Below are 19,803 nucleotides of genomic sequence, written 5' to 3'. Positions count from 1 at the left end.
CCTGTACCAGGTTTCCTCCTCATCGCTCTCCCACCATCCTAACAAATGAAACCTCCCAGTGCAGTGGTGGAACTGCCATAAACCATCAGCCCCTGGGACTGCTGCACTGAAAGCTTTGGGCTAATTAGGCTCACTTAATACTTTTGTGCCATCTCCGTAGCAGTCTGCGGCACCGCATCGATCTCCAGAGCCGACACACAGAGAAGCTGCTGTCATTACAATGCCCGCTCAAGCCTGACAAACTAATTGCTTCACACTCACTGACTGTTTTCTCTCCAACTGCTAGGCTGGGGGAGGCTGGGCTGGATTTAATTGTCTCTTGTCTTCACGGCAAGGTTAACAATTTTCGCCTTTTCATGTAGTGAGGATGCTCCTGGCGTGCTATCTGAGGAGGGCTGTGCATGCTTTTGCAGAAAACATAAAATAATCTTTAAACAAAGACACATGCAGATCCTGCAATGATGTGGAGGGCTGAGCAAAAATGAACCACTTGCTCGGATTATTAATATTCATTAACTTTCTGAGTACAAGCTCCTTGTCACTGCGGCTTTATGCTGCTAAGTGCTGCGGTTTCTTGTTCTCTTTAATATCACTTGTGGATTTTGCTTTGTTTAATCATCTGTAGCAATGCGTAGTGGCCCAGGTGACATCAAGGCCTGTCAGGGAGGGCAGATGGCAGACACTGGGTCTTCAGAGCAAGGATGGATTTTGTCTTGATGATATTCATAGTGGTTTTGTGGAAAATAGGAGCTCAAAAAAGATGGAGGCACTTGCCAAAGATCACATCACAGCCTAGAAGCAGAACAGGGAATTAAATTCTACATGCCTTGAACCAGGAAAATATACTTTATATTGGCTTCCACTTGCACTTGTGAAATACAAACTGCACACTTTGCAGAAAAATCATAGTCCTGCAGCCATTTTGCTTTCAACGAGATACAAATAATAAGAGAAAGCTGCAAAGGAAGTTTCAGTGGTTGTTAAAAACCAGTCTGAAGATAGGAGCAGAAAGAAACCTTTGACGTGGTTGGATGCTTTTATTTCTGGCTGTGCTTTGGGCAGATCAGCAGTCCTGCAGTGAACCCACAGGCTGCGGAAACCCTTCGCTTTTTTGCCGAGAACAGGTTCACTGAGTGCCTGGGGGTTAGGATGGTAGGATAGAAACACCTCTGGAAGTGGGAAACAAAGATGAAAAGCACATTGAGGCCCTATAAAGCAACTGAGTTTGACATGCAGGGGTCCAGATTCACCAGGGGCTTCAGTGTTTGTTGTCTGACAAGGCTGGTCGATAAGGGCAAATGAAGCTCTGACTTGACCATTCCTAACGAGCACTCTCAGACCACCCTGGAGGAGAACAGCTGAAAACATCCACATGTTTTTTGCTGTTACCTCTATGTTTTAGCAACTGATGAGTGGGCTCACGGAGCTGAGGAACCGCAGATGAGGTGTTACCGAAGAGTAGGAGTTCTTCATGTAATTTTTGCTTCATTGGCACTGCCTTGAAATATGTTCACTGCGGATTTTTTTCAGGCACCTCTGAAAGCCACTTGCTGATAGGAAAGTCTTACAGGCTCCTCCAGCTCTTACCTCTACAGGCAATTCAGTTGAGGATTTTAAAAAACCTTTCTCATGCTTTATTCTTGGAGGTGATATGGAATGTGATCCAAGGTTTGCATCTGCTTGGGCCAGCATTGCATTTCCCCCAAAGCTTCCATCCCAGTTTCTCAAGGATTCTTAGAGCTCAAGAGGGAAGAAGTGTGTTAGGCGTCAGTACTAAGAGCTATCCAAAACCTGTCATGGGGAAGAGGACATTGAAAAGTAGGTCTATCCAGTGCTAGAAATGACATTTCTTCATCGTTAAACACTAGCAGTCTGTCAGGCCATGAAGCATGCCTGATGACAGGGTTGCTGTTTTCTTACCATTGCTTTTGATGCCTGTGTATTACAGAAGCAGCACGGCCTTTGAGAGGAGCAAAACAGATGTGTTCCGAGTGAAAACCAACAACGTCGGACAAATAAAGAAAATAAGGTACCAGAACACCGTTACTACCACAGTGCCTGCTGCACGAGGTGCTAATCGAATGACAGACTGCAGAGGCTCTAACGTTGCCATGTTTTATTCATTATTCGTTAGCAGACTGTTATCAAGGTGAAGTTAAGGGGTGGTAAAAGCTTGTTTACTGCCTAAGATTTGAACTGAAGCGTGAAATCACCTACAATATTGCTTATAACTATCCATGCTCCCCACCAAGAATTGTAGTTTTGTCATCTGCAATCATAGAGGAATGCATATAGGATGGTTTTTATGTTCTGATGGAGGTACATGGTGGAGGTTCACTATCCTCTTTTTCTTAATTAGGGTAATGTAAATGATAATTGTTATGTTTAACCATCATCTGACGGATCTATATAAAGTTAAAAATTAGTAAGTAGCACAAAGAAAGCTGGGAAAATGGGAAGAGGTGGATAAAGCAAAGTAAGAAAAGAACAGGAGGGATGCAGGATGGGAGGAGAGTCACTTATGTCTGAGATATGCAGTGTAAAATGAATGAATGTGTATGCTGAATGAACATGCAGACGTGTATATCCTTGAGTGCATACCCTTGCAGACAGTAGCCCACATATTCTGCACACACAATTATATATATAGGAACTCTGTAAAAGCCTACAGATCCTATCGAACACTTTGGATAGCCAGGTATAAGTAGGTATTTTGTGTGTAGTTGCTCTAGCCTTGCTTAATATAAAATATTCCACAAAATTACAGTACCAGTGGCCAGTCTTAATCAAAATATCTAATCCAGGATTGTTCTTCCTCTAGGATTGAGCATGATAACACAGGACTGAATGCAGGCTGGTTCCTCGACCGTGTGATTGTGACCGACATGAACAGACCTCACCTCAGGTTTTACTTCCCCTGCAACAACTGGCTGAGCAAGGAGGACGGGGATGGACTGTATGTCAGAGACCTCATTGGCAGCCTCAATCCCATGGATGTACCCAAAAGTAAGGGTTTTCCAAAAAGCTTGGCTTTCTGGTGTCTTGTCAGAAACGACAGGATTGTTTTCAGGTGACTTCAGCCTTATAAAAAATTATCACATAGCTTATGCTAATTTGAGTTTTCTTTGTAGTCAGTGGGGAGAGAAATAGGAAGATGCAAGAGGGTAATCCAGAGGGTATTTCCTTCTTCCAGTGCTAGTCCTGAAACCTTAGGCTAAGTCCCTGTTTGGGAAAGCTTCGCTCATTTGTTAAGTAGTAAAGGATCTATGATGATTACTTTGAATTAACTTAAATGCATACACGTAGATGAAACGCATCCCACCCCAGAAGATGTAGTTGGTATCATAATGTTCTGTCAGAAGAGGCAGCATGGTTGCAGTCCTGTGTACAAAGTTAAGCATTTCCAGGCTCTCGTGATGACCTATAGGAAATTTCCATAAATAACCCAACCCTCTCGCTGCAACTCCACGCTGGTTTACTGCATGTGTATGATATCCATATTGAGCTGGTGCCTATTTTTCCGAGTGTTTTTAAGCTAATGGTGTTGAAATGAAGCCAGGACAGCTTGCAAACCAGACATGTACTCCCAAATTGATATCAGCGCATAGGCCATGTGGTGATGTGTGGTGCATGTAACATGAGTAGGAAGACGATCGAGATGTGAAAGTGGAGCCAGCAAACTGGCCTCGGGTGGCATGTCAGCAGTTTATCTGCAAGTGCTAATGAGGAAACCGAGTTGTGTTGACCTCACCAATTCATTGTTCCTTTCTGGGACCTTAATTTGGGGCATGGAGAGTGAAGTACGCCCACAGCTAGCCACAGGTCTGAGGGAAAGCATCGGCATAGTTGCTGCAAAAGAAGAAAAATGTGGTTTTTCCGGTATTGTATCCCTTTCAGAATAAGTAGTAAATTTCTTGTACTAGTGTTGTTGATATTACCACTTTAGATCATTTTTTCTGGTAAAAACAATTTCATAGAATCATTGATTTAGCAGGTTGGAAAAGACACACTGGATCGAGCCACTTTATTGCCAGACTTAATATAGCACTTTGAGCATTGATAGATACTCTAGAAGAACATAGTATTGATATTTTTGTGGAGATCTTGTTTGACGTTAACTTTGAAACAATACATCATGACATTGTTTGTTCCTGAACTATTAAATAATTTTGTTCTATCAATATGACCTCCTAAACCAGTCTAAGTGTGTTGAAGATAGAAGTGTTAAAAGATACTCCACGTGAGTTAGCATACACAAATAATATCTGTTGACAAGAAATGTCTGTGGAAGCGTTTTATAAATGCAGTCCTCTCCAGGGTGGATGCCACAGGAGAATGAGATAATGTTGGGAGATGCTGTGTCAAAAACCCACCCAGTTGTGGCTGGGGCTGCTTATGCCCAAGCCCTTTGCTGCTCGTAATCTATTCAGTTTGTGAAATTGAAAAGTTAAGGACGCTCAAGGAGCAGGTGGGGTCTGGAGGATGAAGAGGATAAGTCAAAGCAATACACGATTAATGAGAGGTCCCCTCAAGGAGGAAGTCACCCATTCAATCTCAATATATCATTAAATGACACAACTATTTTCTGAATTTATTATTGCTCCTGCCTGGGAGACCTGATTCAAAGAAATGCATGTGATTTCCTTCATCCTGTTCAACACCTGTCTCTCAGCAGGGAAAGATTCATGGGCTAAACCCTCAGCTGGCAAAAATGAGTGAAGTTTCAATGAAATAGCTGGAGCAACTTTGCATTTCACCAGCCAAAACCTTAGTTCCACATGGTCGCTTTTCTGGAGAAGTGTTTTTTAGTTATAGATCAACTGCTCACTATGTTCTTAGTCCAGAACAAATACAAATAAGATTGTTTGCTGCCTTAAGAGTATGAAAGAAGAGATTTAACCAGACATTTGTCAGAAATGCGTCTGTACTCTATGCCTGTATCACACAGAAAACCCAGTTTTGAGGGGCACAGGCTGGATGTTCTGCAGCCGTCTGTATAAATGCAAGGAGCTGGGCTGAGGCCAGAGGCGTGGGTGAAGGGATGGATCCTTTCCAGGTAGCAGGTCTAAATCTGTAAGAGGAGAAGGGTATCTCAGGTATCTCAGGTTGCAGTTCCCCTTGAACCATAATTAATGAAAGATAAACATTCCCAGGCTGCCGAGGTGAGCTGTCAACTGCAAATGTAAATTTATCTGAATTCATTTGGCTCCATCAGGATCTGTAAAGGTCTGAAATGAGATTGTGATATGATTTTCTTTGTACATATAAGTCATTTGCCCTCTATTTTGTGGTTGGATTTTTTCCCCCTTTCAAATAGATTAAAGAGTGGTGTTTACTCGTTGAGTATTAATATATTCTAGGCTACTAGACAAAGGAACACGTATATAGTTTGGTGATTTTATGTGCCAGTAAAGAGAGATTAGTTTCTCCTTTTTAAATCTGTGTTCCTATTAGCAGTGTTCAGTTCCATAGAATCACTGAATCAAAAAATGGTTTGGGTTGGAAGGGACTTTAAAGCCCATCCAGTTCCAACCCCCATGCCATGGACAAGGACACCTTCCACTAGGCCAGGTTATTCAAAGTCCCATCCAACCTGGCCTTGAATTCTTCCAGGAATGGGGCAATCTGTTCCAATGCCCCACCACCCTCATAGCATAGAATTCTTCCTTATATCTAATCTAAGTCTACCTTCTTTTAATTTAATGTCGTTACCCCTTGGCCTATCTATACACTGACTTGAAAAAAAGTCTCTCTCCAGCTTTCTTGTAGGTGTCCTTCAGATACTGGAAGGTTGCTATAAGGTCTCCCCAGAGCGTTCTCTTCTCCAGGTTGCACATGAAGCCCTCTGATCATCTTTGTAGCCCTCCTCTGCACTCATTCCAACTGGTCCATGTCACTCTTATGCTGGGGACCCCTGATCTGGATGCAGTGGGGTCTCATGAGAGTGAAGTAGAGAGGAAGTATCACCTTGTTCATCATGTAAGTCAAACTTCTTTTGGCGCAGCCCAGGATGCAACTATTTTCTGGGCTGCAAGTGCACATTGGTGGTTCATATTCAGTATTTCATCCACTAGTAACCCCAGGTCCTTCTCTACAGGGCTTCTCTCAATCCCCTAATCACCCAGCCTATTTGGGATCATTCTGACCCAGGTACAGGACATTGTACTTGGCCATATTGAACTTTATGATGTTCATATAGGTCTACATCTTGAGCCTGTCCATGTACCTCTTCCTTCTGGAGGATCAACCCCACTAGTCAGCTGGGTGTCCAAACTTGGTGAGAATGCACTCAATCCCAGCCAAATACTCTCCCCCTTTTTGATCATGCATCTTCAATCACTGTTACACTTTTTTCTGCAATTTTTCTTTGTAAACCACCCAGGCACCATTGCTCCAGACCTTAGTCTCGTGCTTTGCTTTCATGCCTCTTTTGCTGCTGCAGTCTGGTGTGTTTCTGGTGGTAACTAAAGAAGATTCCTCCATGTTACCTCTCCTACAACATCTTCAATTTTTGATCTGCTCCTGGAGAGCTTTATTATCTTTGTAACGAGGATTTACCTCCCTCTCTTGAACTGGAGGTCACTACTGGTTCATGCAGTTTCTCTATACTTGTGGGATATGGACTGGTGAAAAATTATATTTTTCCTTTGTTGAAGCTCTCTAGAGGCATTTGATTCAAGTCATGGGGAGACTCATATTCTTCTCAGTGAGGTCCATGGGCTGGTCAGAGAATCATTTCAAGGAAAAAAATATAGAGGAATTATTAAAAAATGCTCAAATGCGTATGTTCTGAAAGAGAGTCAAGATATAACTGAAAAATTGGACACCCACAAACTGAAGAGTTCTTTTTATGATTCAAATAGAATTACAGAGGATGGTAGGAATATGTAGGGATTGCAGATGCTTGAGGGACTGCATTTACTTATCTGAATCAAATGATTCCTGTCAGGTTGCCTGTTGATTCCCACACATTTCTCAAGGAGAACAGGTTACCTTTTATGTGTTCCTGCTTGAATGATCCTCTATTCCCTGTATTCAAATCCATGACACCGTACGCCCATGGCCCTTTGACAGTGATAGTGACACAGATTCTTATTTACCCAGCAGCTGCTGTTGGCAGCCTCGATTAATTTACATTACAGGTATTAATTACAAGGAAGGGCTATTGTTCAGCCTTATGCTGCTTTGCTTGAGTTTATGAAGCCTTTGGATTGTGTGACTGCGGCTGAGCTTTCATGAAAGGAAAAGGCTCAAAACTAAAGCCAGGTGCTGGTTTTCCTTTGAGTGTTGTGGGGTTTTAATCACCTTGAGAGCATCTAATGCCCTATCAAAGCAGTGGGGGAGGAGACCATAGCTAATAGCTGCACTAGTAAGAGCTACTCACCCCACAGAGATGCAAAAGCAAATGAAATCTAGGAGCCTGTTCCCTGTCTCATATCTGCAGGCTGATTATGAATTACTCATGCCATTCTGTGGACAGACCTTTGTGTCTTCCACCACATGGTAACTCTCATTTGGCTGGACTTCATTCCTCTTTCTGTGGTGATTTACAGCCTCAGAGCTGCTCTGCGCCTTCTGCGGATGGGACATGATGTTTTTTTCCTTCCCTGTGTGTGACGGATATTGATCACTCGGATATGAAGGTGGGCTGAACACTGACTCAAGATGTAATACTGGAATATGGACTCGATGATCCTGTGGGTCTTTTCCTGTGATTATGTAATATAGGTGCCCTATCCCTGACAGAGTTCAAGGCCAGGCTTTGAGCAACATGATCCAGTGGAAGATGTCCCTGCCCATGGCCAGAGGGGTTGGAACTTTAGGAGCTTTAAGGTCTCCTCCAGCCCAAACCATTCTATGATTCAATGATTCTATGACACTATCTGTTTGCAAGTCTACATTTTGCCCTGATTCATAATAGAAGCTGTCGTTTTGTCAGGTTAGACAATATGTTAATTAACCAAGAGGCTTCTCCTCTGTGGGGTAACAACAGGCCGTTATCATTGCTAAGCTGATTGACGTTAGTCTAGACTCTCCACAACATGACCTCCTGCTTTCCTCAGAACAAGGAGGTTTAGGTTAGGTCGTGGTTAGGTACCACCAAAAAACATTGACTGTTCTTTATCACGTTTGAAATCTCTCCCTAATCAAAACAATTCTCTCTACTCACACTTACACTGAGATAAGGCAGGAGTATGTATTTGCAAGGAGAACCTTTACTCATTTGGTCCTTAAAACCATGCTCAAGAGCACAGAAACCTGAAAACGGATTCAGTCTTCTGTGTAATATCTTGTGTAATATCTGTTTAATATCTTTATCAATGATATAAACAGTGAGATCGAGTGCAACCTTAACAAGTTTGCAGGTGCCACCAAGCTGAGTGGTACAGGTGTCACACTAGAAGGATGGGATGTCATCCAGAGGGACCTGGACAGGCTGGAGAAGTGGGACTGTGTGAACCTCGTGAGGTTCAAAAAAGGCCAAGAGCAAGGTCCCACACCTGGGTTGGGACAATCCATGGTTTCAATAGGGACTGTGGGATGACGTGATTGACAGCAGCCCTGCCAAGAAGGACTCGCGGTGCTGGGGGATGAGAAGATCAACATGAGCCCGCAATGTGCGCTCGCAGCCCAAAACCCAATTATGTCCTGGGCTGCATCCGAAGCTGCGTGGCCAGAAGGGGAAGGATGGGAATTCTGCCCCTCTGCTCAGCTCTTGTGAGACCCCATGTGGAGTCCTTTGTCCACTTCTGGAATTCTCAGCTTAAGAAGGATATGGAATTGTTGGGACAGGTTCAGAGGAGGCTACAAAGATGATCAGAGGGCTGGAGCACCTCTGCTCTGAGAACAGGTTGAGAGAGTTTGGGGTTTTTCAGCCCAGAGAATAAAAGCCTCCAAGGAGAACCTATAGCAACCTTCTAGTACCTGAAAGGCTACAGGAAAGCTGGAGAGAGACTTTTCACAAGGACATTGAATGATAGGACGAGGGGAAATGGCTCTTCTCCCAAGTGACAGGGGACAGGACGAGAGGGAATGGCCTCAAGCTCCGCCAGGGGAGGTTTAGGCTGGACATTAGGAAAAAATTCTTCACAGAAAGGGTCATTGGGCACTGGCAGAGGCTGCCCAGGGAGGTGGTTGAGTCACCTTCCCTGGAGGTGTTTAAGGCACGGGTGGACGAGGTGCTGAGGGACATGGTTTAGTGTTTGGTAGGAACGGTTGGACTCGGTGATCCGGTGGGTCTCTTCCAACCTGGTTATTCTATGATTCTATGATTCTATGAAATTGGAAGAGGGAAGATTTAAACTAGATATAAAGAAGAAATTCTTCACAATGAGGGTGGTGAGGCACTGGCTCAGGTTGCCCAAGGAAGCTGTGGATTTTCAGGGAAGTTGTGGAACACCTGGAAGTATCCAAGGCCAGGTTGGATGGGGCCTTGAGTAGCCTGATCCAGTGGGACGTGTCCCTGCCCATGGCAAAGGGATTGGAACTGGGTGGCCTTTAAGGTCTTTTCCAACCCAAACCATTCTATGATTCTATGTAATTGCAATTTATACCAACCTGTCAGATTATGGTCCAGTCTTGCCAACACACCTGTTGCAAATGAGGCTGACAGCCAGGGACTGCTGGCTCTTTGGCCATCAGCACTCTGAAATTGCTTCAGACTGGACAAGATAAGCTATAAATGCACATGGTACAGCAGCTTATGTCAAACTGTTTCAAGGCCATGTATTCAGAGTAGAACACATCTGTGTGTGTGATCTCAAACTGTAAAAATCCTCCATTATTTATTTTTGGGGGGTAAGGTTTAATCTTATTTGGTCTATTAATAACAAATGTATTTACAATGGGTGCATTGCACTGCACGGAACTGAGGAGCAGGGCAGTCACAATGTGTGTCACAACCAGGTCTTGAGGAGGGGAGCCTCCAGAACAGTTGTGTTGCCTTTATTTCTTCCATACTTAAAACTGCCAAGCACTGGTCAACTGTAGTTTTTTGTTCTTACCATTATTGTGTGAAAAAATGGATCTCAGGACAAGACCAGGTGTGGCTGTGTTGAATCTTGGGCTAAGTCTGCATGATCTTTTACAGACAGGCATGAGTTTTCTGCCTAGCAGAGACAAGAAGTTTTGAACTAGGAGCTCAATGTTTGTGTCAATTCTGGCCTGATTCAGCTTTTGTGTATGGAACATCTGGGAGTTTGCATGGACACATCCTAAGGGATAATGGCTGTAAGGTCACATTGAGCAGCTGGGAACTGGATTCCCATAAAGGAGGATGAATGGTGAAGCGTGCTCATGTGCTTGTGCAGGCAGAGCATAGTCTTGCCTTTAAAGAATGAGAACAATGTTTATTACAATTACAAATGAGAGAAGTTCAGATGATCAAGTTTCAGGTCAGTCCAAATCCATTAGTCTTTCACTGGTTTCCTTGAGTTATCGGTTTGTCCTGGTTTGAGGCAGAGTTAATGAGATCACATAGGGAGACCTGGGCAATTTTTGTTCATGGTAGGTCAGAGGAGAAGGCCATGGGACGAAAGAGACACAGAACAGTTTCCTTCAAAGGCAGGAAAGATGGTCTGTGCACAGGAAGAAGTAACCTGTGCTGGAATTCTCTGCCTGGCGTGCTTTTGAGAGCATCGATGCAAGTACGCATTGAGTTAACATGCCTAGATATTCTCTGAGGTTTTTAGATCCTCTAGGACTGAACACTCATATATTTAAGCTGGGAGTGTGGGCTTTATTATTTATTTACTCTGTGTAGGAGGCTTGTGTTAAGACTTCACAGTTCATGGTCTAGAGCTTTAATGTTGGCTGACTTTAGACTTATGATGCACCAACCTAGATGTGGTTTGAGGAAACACTTTGGGTAGTTGGCATTGATGAATGTGCTTGACTTTGAGTCAGTAGCTAAACCTTTCCTGTCCCAATGGGATACACATATTCCTAAGGGCTGGATTGTATCCAAGCTAAAGCTGTTGCCAATATTTCTCAATAACCTACTGGCACCAGAAGCTCTGATATGGAGCAGCATTTTGGATGCAAGGCACCAGTCAATGATGATGTCCTGTGAGCTTTGCAACCTCATTTTACAAAGTGCCAGCCAGGACTGGAGAGGAGGACACTGGGCCCTCTCCTGTCTCCACTAAATCAAAATGAAAAGTCACATTTTGGAAACTTCCACGATCACAAAAACTAACAAGATTGCTTTTGAGCATAAAGAAAGTTGGGGGAGTGAAATATTAATAGGTGTTGCATGCTCATCAAAACTCATCTTTATTTACACTGAAAACTGGAAGTGTATAATGAGCACAGGAAAACGCAGCTAAATATATTTATGAAATAAATATGACCTCTTTACTTTTGAATAATGATGAATACCCCCTGTATTGAGGATCAGGTCTTGCTGTATGCTGACATAGCAAATAAACAAGGTTCTTAGAGGGAGTAGTATCCTTTACTACCTAATTGGTATCACTGGAAAAAAACCAGTCAAACTATCTGGCACAATGAGAATCCCCAAAATGTCAAGTTTTATTTTTCTTTTCCAAAAATACTTCAGTTTGTCAAATAAGGATTTAACTCTTGCTGCAAACTTTACCCATCTTATGTCACCGTGTCTAAAATGCAGCAGCTGTGGACGTTTTACTTGTAATGTATTTTCTGCTTGTTGCTCTAAAAAATGGGTAAAGGCAATGATAAATTGAAATGTAGAAAGAAAAAGTAACAGTGGTGACTTCTAAGCCACAAGGATGACAAGATGAACAGAGCTCAGAAATGAGATGGAAATAGAGATTTGTAATTCATATAAAGGACCTCCTGTTTCAAGGGAAAACAATTGGAAAGACATCTCTGTGTGTGGCTGATATTTGGTTCTGTGTGTATCCAATACAAAACAGATAGTGCAGCAAGTTTGTGAAGATGAAGGAAAATTTTGACCAATTATGTCTAGATATTTAAATATTTCAACTCTAAGTTTTGAAATAAAGTGACTTTATTTAAATATATAGTTTATATTAAGCAAGACTGAAGTACAGTAATAGTAATATGATTTTAAACAACACTGTAAAATTATTTCACTCTTCATTCAGACAAAAAATGGTTTAACCAAGAGATCATTTACAGTGATTTCCCCAATTTTGATAATAGCTGATCTGGAGAAAGCAGGAAGCAGATATTTCTTTTGTGAAGTGTCTGTGTTATTTTGTCATGGATTTCCACCCCGGGGCTGAACTAATGAAAAAAATAATGAGAAATCTTGGAGAATTAGATGAACAAGGATTTCTACACCTCTGTGGCAAGGTGGGTTGCCGTGTGCTAAGCTCCATGCCTCTGCAGCTAAACCCCTATTGTCTCTTGAGCAAGGTCGTTTAAAGCTCACTTCAGAATGTCATCATCACTTTGAAGTCGCAGTAGGAACATCAGTTTAGCATTTCCTACAAGCAAAGACTCCTGCATGTGGTAGATTGCCTCTCACAGGCTTTGCAGAGGGCTGATCCAGGCTGAATCCTAATATATTAACTGTTTAGATGCACAATTCGATTTCACATAAAAGCCACAAGAAGTTGGACTGAATCTCATGCTTTCTGGGCTGGGTGGGGAGATAAATTGGACAACTTGGTTAAAGCAGCGACAGCAGCTGAGAATAAAGTAATATTCAGCAGAGCAAACATAACTGTTTCCTTTTCCTGGGTGCTATAGCACCTTGCGTGGTAGCAGTAATTTCTCTTTCTTAAAAACACGCTTTCAGAGAGATCCTCTGAGACTAATGAACTGCTGGTCTGTGACTGCACCAGCCTTGCATCCTTGGTTCTTTAACTTCCTCCATCTCCAACACTGAGGCTTGACAGGGGTGCTTGTGGCAGAAAGCAATATAAAGCTCTTTCTTCACCAACATCCCCTGCACTCCAAATGTGCTTGTAATCTGTATTTTCAGTTCGAACCCTTGGTTTCACGAGCTGTTCACCACCTCTGAAGGTTGCGCTCATTAAGAAAGGCAGTAGTCAATTACTCTTGACAGCGATTAATTATTTTCAAGCTCTAAACCAACCCTTTGAACTCAGCCCTTTCCTGGATGGTGAAAAAAAATCTTCCTTAACAGTGTGCAGTTGCTTTGTGCAGGCAACTGCTTTTGAGACAGAGCAGGCTCCTGGTCAACTGAGCTGGACTCCTCTGCTTTCCTCTGCATTTACAAGGGTGGCTTTAGCTTCTTTTTATGTCTTGCTATAAGTAGCTGTCTTTAGGGTCTCTGCTGCTGCAGTAGAGAGGGGTGTAATCATTAGGGCTCGGTGGCTTTTCTTCTCTGCAGTTTTTTGCAGAGGCTCCAGAAATAGAGCTATGTAAAATCATAGAATCATAGAATAACCAGGTTGGAAGAGACCCACCAGATCATTGAGTCCAACCATTCCCATCAAACACTAAAACAAGCATCTGCGCTAGAAGGCCAAGAGACAATCGTCTAGGAAGAGGTGGTGCTAGGTGGGATTGCCTCTGTCCCAGGACAGATGAGAAATAAATTCAAATGCTTGCTGTGAATCACGTGCTGGGAGGCTGGATCCCAGCTTCAAGCCCTAACCATAGTCTGGGTGACCTTTTAAGGCTGTTGTGACCAAGAAGCCCAGCTGTCACTGACAAATACACTGTCAGAAGTGGTATGAAGGAGCTTCCATTTTGACAAGTCAGTGTTTTCTGTCAAGAAGAGATTTTGTCAGACAGTTTCTGGTGGGCTGGAATGACTGACTTGATGTGACAGTGAGGAACTGAGGCATATGGACATTAAACCACCTTCCTGAGCTTGTGCAGAAGGACTTGTGGGAGAGTCAAGTTGAAACTGTGCCTTGCCTGCAGACCCAGCACCCTGCCTCTCCCTCTAGGAACAATTCTTTTCACTTCCCGTATTAACCACAAACGTATTTCTTTGCCAGCAGCAATTCAGAGCCAGTAGTGGTGCCTCTTCCCTACCCCTTCTCTCTCCTCTGAAATGTGGCTGCTCAGTGATGAGCAGTTCAGGATGGATCTTAAACATTGTCACCCTTGGGAGCACTGTGAAAACAGAAGGATAATTGCTAAAAGTTACTTTATGAGAAGAATCCATCACTGCCTACGACTCAGCTCAAGCTTTTAACCCAGCCTGTTTTGCTTCTGAAGGCTGTGTCTTCTCTTAGATGTTTGAAGCTGTGCTGCTGCCCTGCTTCATGGCAGGTCATTCACGAGGGAAGTAGACTGGAATGTCTAGCAGGGAATTCACCTGTGCCCTGCAGAAGGCGATAACTCTAGGTAATGAGGCACAGTTGACTTTGTTTCTCTGCCTACATCTGGTGCCCCTCACCACGAGAAGGATGTTGAGGCTCTGGAGCGAGTCCAGAGAAGAGCAACAAAGCTGGTGAAGGGGCCTTATGAGGAACGGCTGAGAGAGCTGGGGGTGTTTAGCCTGGAGAAGAGGAGGCTGAGGGGAGACCTCATTGCTCTCTACAACTACCTGAAAGGAGGTTGTGGAGAGGAGGGAGCTGGGCTCTTCTCCCAAGTGACAGGGGACAGGACGAGAGGGAATGGCCTCAAGCTGCACCAGAGGATATTTACGCTGAACATTAGAAAAAAGTTTTTCACAGAAAGGGTCATTGGGCCCTGGCAGAGGCTGCCCAGGGAGGTGGTTGAGTCACCTTCCCTGGAGGGGTTTAAGGGATGGGTGGATGAGGCACTGAGGGACATGGGTTAGTGTTTGATGGGAATGGTTGGACTTGATGATCCAGTGGGCCTTTTCCAACCTGGTGATTCTGTGATTCTATGATTCTCTGATTCTCTTCCTGCTACAAACTCAGCAGCTTGTGCATAAACACCCTATCTAATGCCCCAGATAATATTAGCAACAAGATTTCTTTAGGCAATTCCATCCCGTGGCATTTCAGGTGACCATGATATCATGTTTCTAAACAAACAGCGTTAACAGATGCATATCACATGGCTGAGCAGTCAGCTGCAGCTTGCAGGTGGAAGGATTTGGTTGGCACGTGTCCATTCATTTTCCATGGTTGGAGGCAAGACAGAAGGTGCACAAGAACACCCAGGGGTGCTGAGACTGGATGAAAAGACCTGGGCAAGGTCTTGGCCTCCTTGCAATGGAGATGGCAGAGGGTCCAGCCTGTATCAGGGGGTAGGAGGGCTTCAATACCATTTTTTCCTCCCCTGGGAGCAGTGCCAGAGGTGCCTGTTGCATCGCAGCCCTTCACCCCAAAAAAAAAAAAACCTTGGAAGGAGCCTGATTCAATCCCACGGTGCAATATTAATCTTCCCTCTTATAAGAGGTGTTGAAAGCTGTGGCTGAGTTGATTAGTAACAGACAAGCTGCTTAACTGTCACACCACTGCTAAATTAACACAGTGGGGTCATATCAGTTAGTGCCACCCCACCACTTCCCAGAGATGACATCCTGGCAAAGCCTCTGAATGCCAGCTCTGCGTGTGTTGGTGTGTTGGATGAGAAATATCAGGGGGAGCTGGGTTGTTTCTGATGGAGCAGACACGCAGCTGTAAAGAAAAAGAAGGTGCTGTAAGGGCACAGGATGGAAAGAGGAAAGAAAGTAGAAAATAATTACTGCTCTTGCTACTATTTTTTTTGTTTGATATTCTGCTCTTGGCTTCTTAAAATGTGTGCCTCTGAAGCTGCTAATTTCACATCTAGAAAAGCTCCCCTCTCTGTGTCTGTGCTGCAGTGATGGAGTCACAGCTTTTACCAGCCGTACATTAGCATTTTGCATGTTCCCAGTGCTAGGAAAAGCATTCAGGGAAAAAAAAAAATATCCAGGCAACATCTCGATCTCTGTTTGCAGATGAACTTAGAGCCATGCATTGAGATTAAAAAAAAAAAGCCAACTGGGTATTTTTGAAAAGATGATGCTACTGTTTTAAATAATGCATGATTAAGGGCTTATGGAATAGGGAACAACATACACCCTTGCTTAAAATGAAGATTGTTTGACTTCAGCCAGATCTCTGCCTAGCTGCAATGACAGCAGTTTCCTGCATTCTTTTAGCAGCTGAATCCTTGTTGTCTTTTTGAGAAGCAGCATCCCTTTCTATTTAAATTTGCACAACCACCATTTAATTCTGTAAGATGTGCTGATGTACGAAGCACTGAAGGACCCCTGAGCAGAATGAAGAGCTACTCTCTCTGCTGCAGCTGAATGTTGAAATGCTTAGAGAGGGTAAGAGTGCTGGCAAAAATTCAGCATGGCTCAGGATCCTGTTGGCTTCCTGAAGATGAACAAACTAAAACTGGGTTGTTTAGCCTGGAGAAGACGAGGCTGAGGGGAGACCTCATTGCTCTCTACAACTACCTGAAAGGAGGTTGTGGAGAGGAGGGAGCTGGGCTCTTCTCCCAAGTGACAGGGGGCAGGGCAGGAGGGAATGGCCTCAAGCTCCGCCAGGGGAGGTTTAGGCTGGACATTAGGAAAAAAATTCTTCACAGAAAGGGTCATTGGGCACTGGCAGAGGCTGCCCAGGGAGGGGGTTGAGTCACCTTCCCTGGAGGTGTTTAAGGGATGGGTGGACGAGGTGCTGAGGGACATGGTTTAGTGTTTGATGGCAATGGTTGGACTCGATGATCCAATGAGTCTTTTCCAACCTGGTGGTTCTATGATTCTGTGATGGTATGTTCTGTATGTAGAGTTGAGTGGGCCAGGTACAGGGACTGGCTTGAGTGCACACAGATTCAGATTTGAGAACATATGAAAAAAATCAGGGAGTAAACCTGGTGAGCACACGAGGCATGATCCTGTGGTCTGTGAAGCAGGGATGTGTTGTGACCTAAGCAAGGACTGCTAATGCTCTTGTATTAGCTTTAGCTGTGAAAAAAACATGTGCAAGGAACATGCAGAAAAGGCATGTAAGTGCGTGCCATGCACCACGGCTTTGCTCGTGTTTTAGGGAATATCATACGTGGTGCTCTGCGATTGCCACTGGCCCCAAATAATAACCCAATACACTGCCCATCTCTGCGGGCTCAGGAATCAGCTTCGCCAACAAGATCTTCACGTTGACACTCTGACAGCAGCATCGTATGTGTAGAGAGCCCCTGGGAGCAGGTTGTCAAATGCTGTCATTATAAATCTTAGATATGAACTGTAGCGATGCTGAGAAACCTTTCAAGGTATTGGATCTGGCAAATAATTGCTGACTGACCAGATGTAGTTCTGCAGAAGCTGTACAAGGTGCCCTTTCCTGCCCTGTTTTTGGTCGCTGCTTCTGATTGCTCTTCGCTGACTTGTTCTCTAAGTGTCCTCCTTGGTGCTTTGCCTGTGCTCAGGCATCCTTCTGGTCTATAATTAAGAGACATAAAGCCTGATCCTACAAGGGTAATCTAACTTCACCTGCTGATGCTTGTCCTTTTGTGGATACTTTTATCCTGTTGGGCTCTTCTGGTCCCTGAAAAGTGGAGTGGAAAATTAATCAGTGACATCAGAGCAAACATGCTAGACAAAACGCAAGGAGAAAAGCTTCTTGAGAAACGTGCTCTGTGGTTAAGGAGCCAGTGTACAATGGGTTAATTTTAGTTAGAGCAGCTTAGTAGCCAACTGGGAGTTATAAATTGCACCTCTGCATCCTCTCTAATGCAAATGAAACCCTTTGACTGTTGAAACCTTGTTGACTGTCACCAGCAGGTTGTAAGAGCTCTGTGAACTGGAGAAAAAGAGTTAAAGTGAAACATTAAGGCATTTTCTCCCCTGTCTGAGCCTGGCTCTGTCCTCCTCTTTCTTGTTATTTAGTATTTATTGCACTTTTATCATTATTATTTTATTTGTAGTGGCATGTTGTGTGATGGGGCGCCAAGAATGTCATCTCGATTTTTAGCCTTTTCCGAGCACGTTCATTAAACCGTGACAGGTGATTTTCCGTTCTGTTTGGGCTCTGCCCTTGTACTCCTCACCCTGGGAGCCAAGCGCATCTTTATAATTCAGGGGATGGTCCAACAACAGCTTCTCACATGCTTGCACTGACATCCTCTGCCTCAGGGGGAGCATGTGCACCAAAGTGCCTGCTGTCTTTTAGAATAATTTTTAATATACACTGATTATAATAGAGGAGGCAGCTGCTCCAGAGTTTGTGATAGTCTGTAGCTCTTGTAGGAATTAATTTCTGGTGTTGGCTGGGAAGCTCAGACAAGCTTCTCCTGTAACTGTGCACCTTCCAAAGGGAAAAGTGACTCACCATGGTTCATGGTGTTTATTTTTACAAGGTTGGTATGTATGATGTGGCCTGTTCCGTTGTCCTTTTTGCAGGAGTAGCATGCCCGGCACTCAGACGTAAAGTGGTGATGTAGCATAGAGCTTGTAGTACCAGCTAGCCGGAGCTCAATAATGCAGGGTATAACGGTTTACTAAGGGTGTATATGGCATCCTGTGTTGTTTGGTAGCACATTTTGCATTACTCTTTAGCAGTTTTGTTTTCTGTCTTGCTGTCTGTCTCTAGCACTGGTCCTGCAATGAGGATACGGCACTATACATCTGTCATGTTGAGTTTGCTTGGAGGAACAAGTTAGTCAGGTAGACTTTGGTGGTAGATTTTGGAAGTTGCTCGTGTTTGCCTGAAATACAATCGCACTGAAGGTCATGGAAGTTTTCTCATTGGTTCCAGAAGAAGCTGATCTCACGCTTGCTTCCCTTGGAGCCTGGTTAGACCCATCCAACCCCTCTGAAGAACTTGCTCCTCAAACTGGCACTGCAGGTGTGAAAATTTGGTGTAGCAGGGTGTGTGCCTTCAAATTTTTGTGCTTGTACAGCATGACTGACCTTTTCTCAAAATACTCTGTGTCACTTTGTCACCTTTATATCAACTAAGCTGTAAAAACAGCTCTAGAATAGCATTCAGACCAGAAGGGTCAGGTCCATGCTTGAGCAGATGGCTTCATCTGTATCTCATTGATGCTCTTCAAAAGCCAGGCTGGTGCATTCATTTAATGGCGATGTATCAGCATCAAAATTTGCACCTTCTTCTCATCTATTTCAACTTTCAGTGTCAAGGCCAGGAACTGTGTAATCTTTTCTTCTTGCCCAGGTCAGTAAATACCCAAAGTGTCAGAGCTCTGCATACAGATTTTATTCCTCTTGTGGAGGAGAGTGTCAGCGCAGAGGACCCAGGACCCATGGTTCAGACATGCTTTCAAGATAGCATCAGCATAGCCCGAATTGGTTTATGCTATTTATGTTTTGTATCAAACCATCCAGTTATTAATCTATTGGGATTTATGCCTCTCTCCTTGCAGTCAACAAATACGTGGTTCGAGTTTTTACTGGTGAAGTCAGCGGCAGTGGAACAGATGCGGATGTCTTCATTAATATCTTCGGCGAGAAAGGAGACACAGGTATTCAAATGCAAATAATTTCCTAAAATATTTCTTCCTGCTCTGCAGGCCTGCAATCTGAACAACACACAACAGCAGTCTGGCAAACACAGAATAATTTGGCTCAGTGAAAGGCACAACAAATGGTGTTGTTAGCTCTGGAGTTTCTCACGTCCATAGCTCCTGGAAGCTGCGTCTGCAGAGCAGCAGTCGTGGCTGAGCTGCGAGCGTGACTGTAGTTACTTACCACCAAAAACCTCAAACCTGGGAAAACATAGCATAAAGCACTAGTGTAAATCGCAGTAAGGACCAGTCCACAGAGGTATCCGACACCAATATGTTCTTTACAGTGCATGAAGTGAGAGCTGTATGCCCCATCTTTCTGTGTCGCTGGACAGATAATGCTGACCTTTCAGTGTGGCTCTGGTTGTGGCTGAGCCTGCCTGGCTATTTAGAAGAATAATTTGACCA

The 19,803-nt window shown here is 43.9% G+C and overlaps 1 protein-coding gene across 1 annotated transcript in view; it reads left to right on the top strand.

The window, feature by feature from the left end:
- LOXHD1 (lipoxygenase homology PLAT domains 1) overlaps window positions 1–19,803 on the top strand; it is a 159,274-nt gene that overhangs the window by 31,208 nt on the left and 108,263 nt on the right. Inside the window, exons 4-6 of the mRNA XM_069880363.1 lie at window positions 1,949–2,029; window positions 2,822–3,006; window positions 19,255–19,353. Of these exons, the coding sequence (XP_069736464.1) occupies window positions 1,949–2,029; window positions 2,822–3,006; window positions 19,255–19,353 (365 nt within the window). The remainder of the gene's footprint in view (window positions 1–1,948; window positions 2,030–2,821; window positions 3,007–19,254; window positions 19,354–19,803) is intronic.

Source organism: Phaenicophaeus curvirostris, chromosome Z (assembly GCF_032191515.1).
Source record: "Phaenicophaeus curvirostris isolate KB17595 chromosome Z, BPBGC_Pcur_1.0, whole genome shotgun sequence".
NCBI classification, from domain to species: Eukaryota; Metazoa; Chordata; class Aves; order Cuculiformes; family Cuculidae; genus Phaenicophaeus; species Phaenicophaeus curvirostris.
Note: the sequence above shows the minus strand (reverse complement) of the source record. Positions and strands in the feature narration are given on the sequence as shown.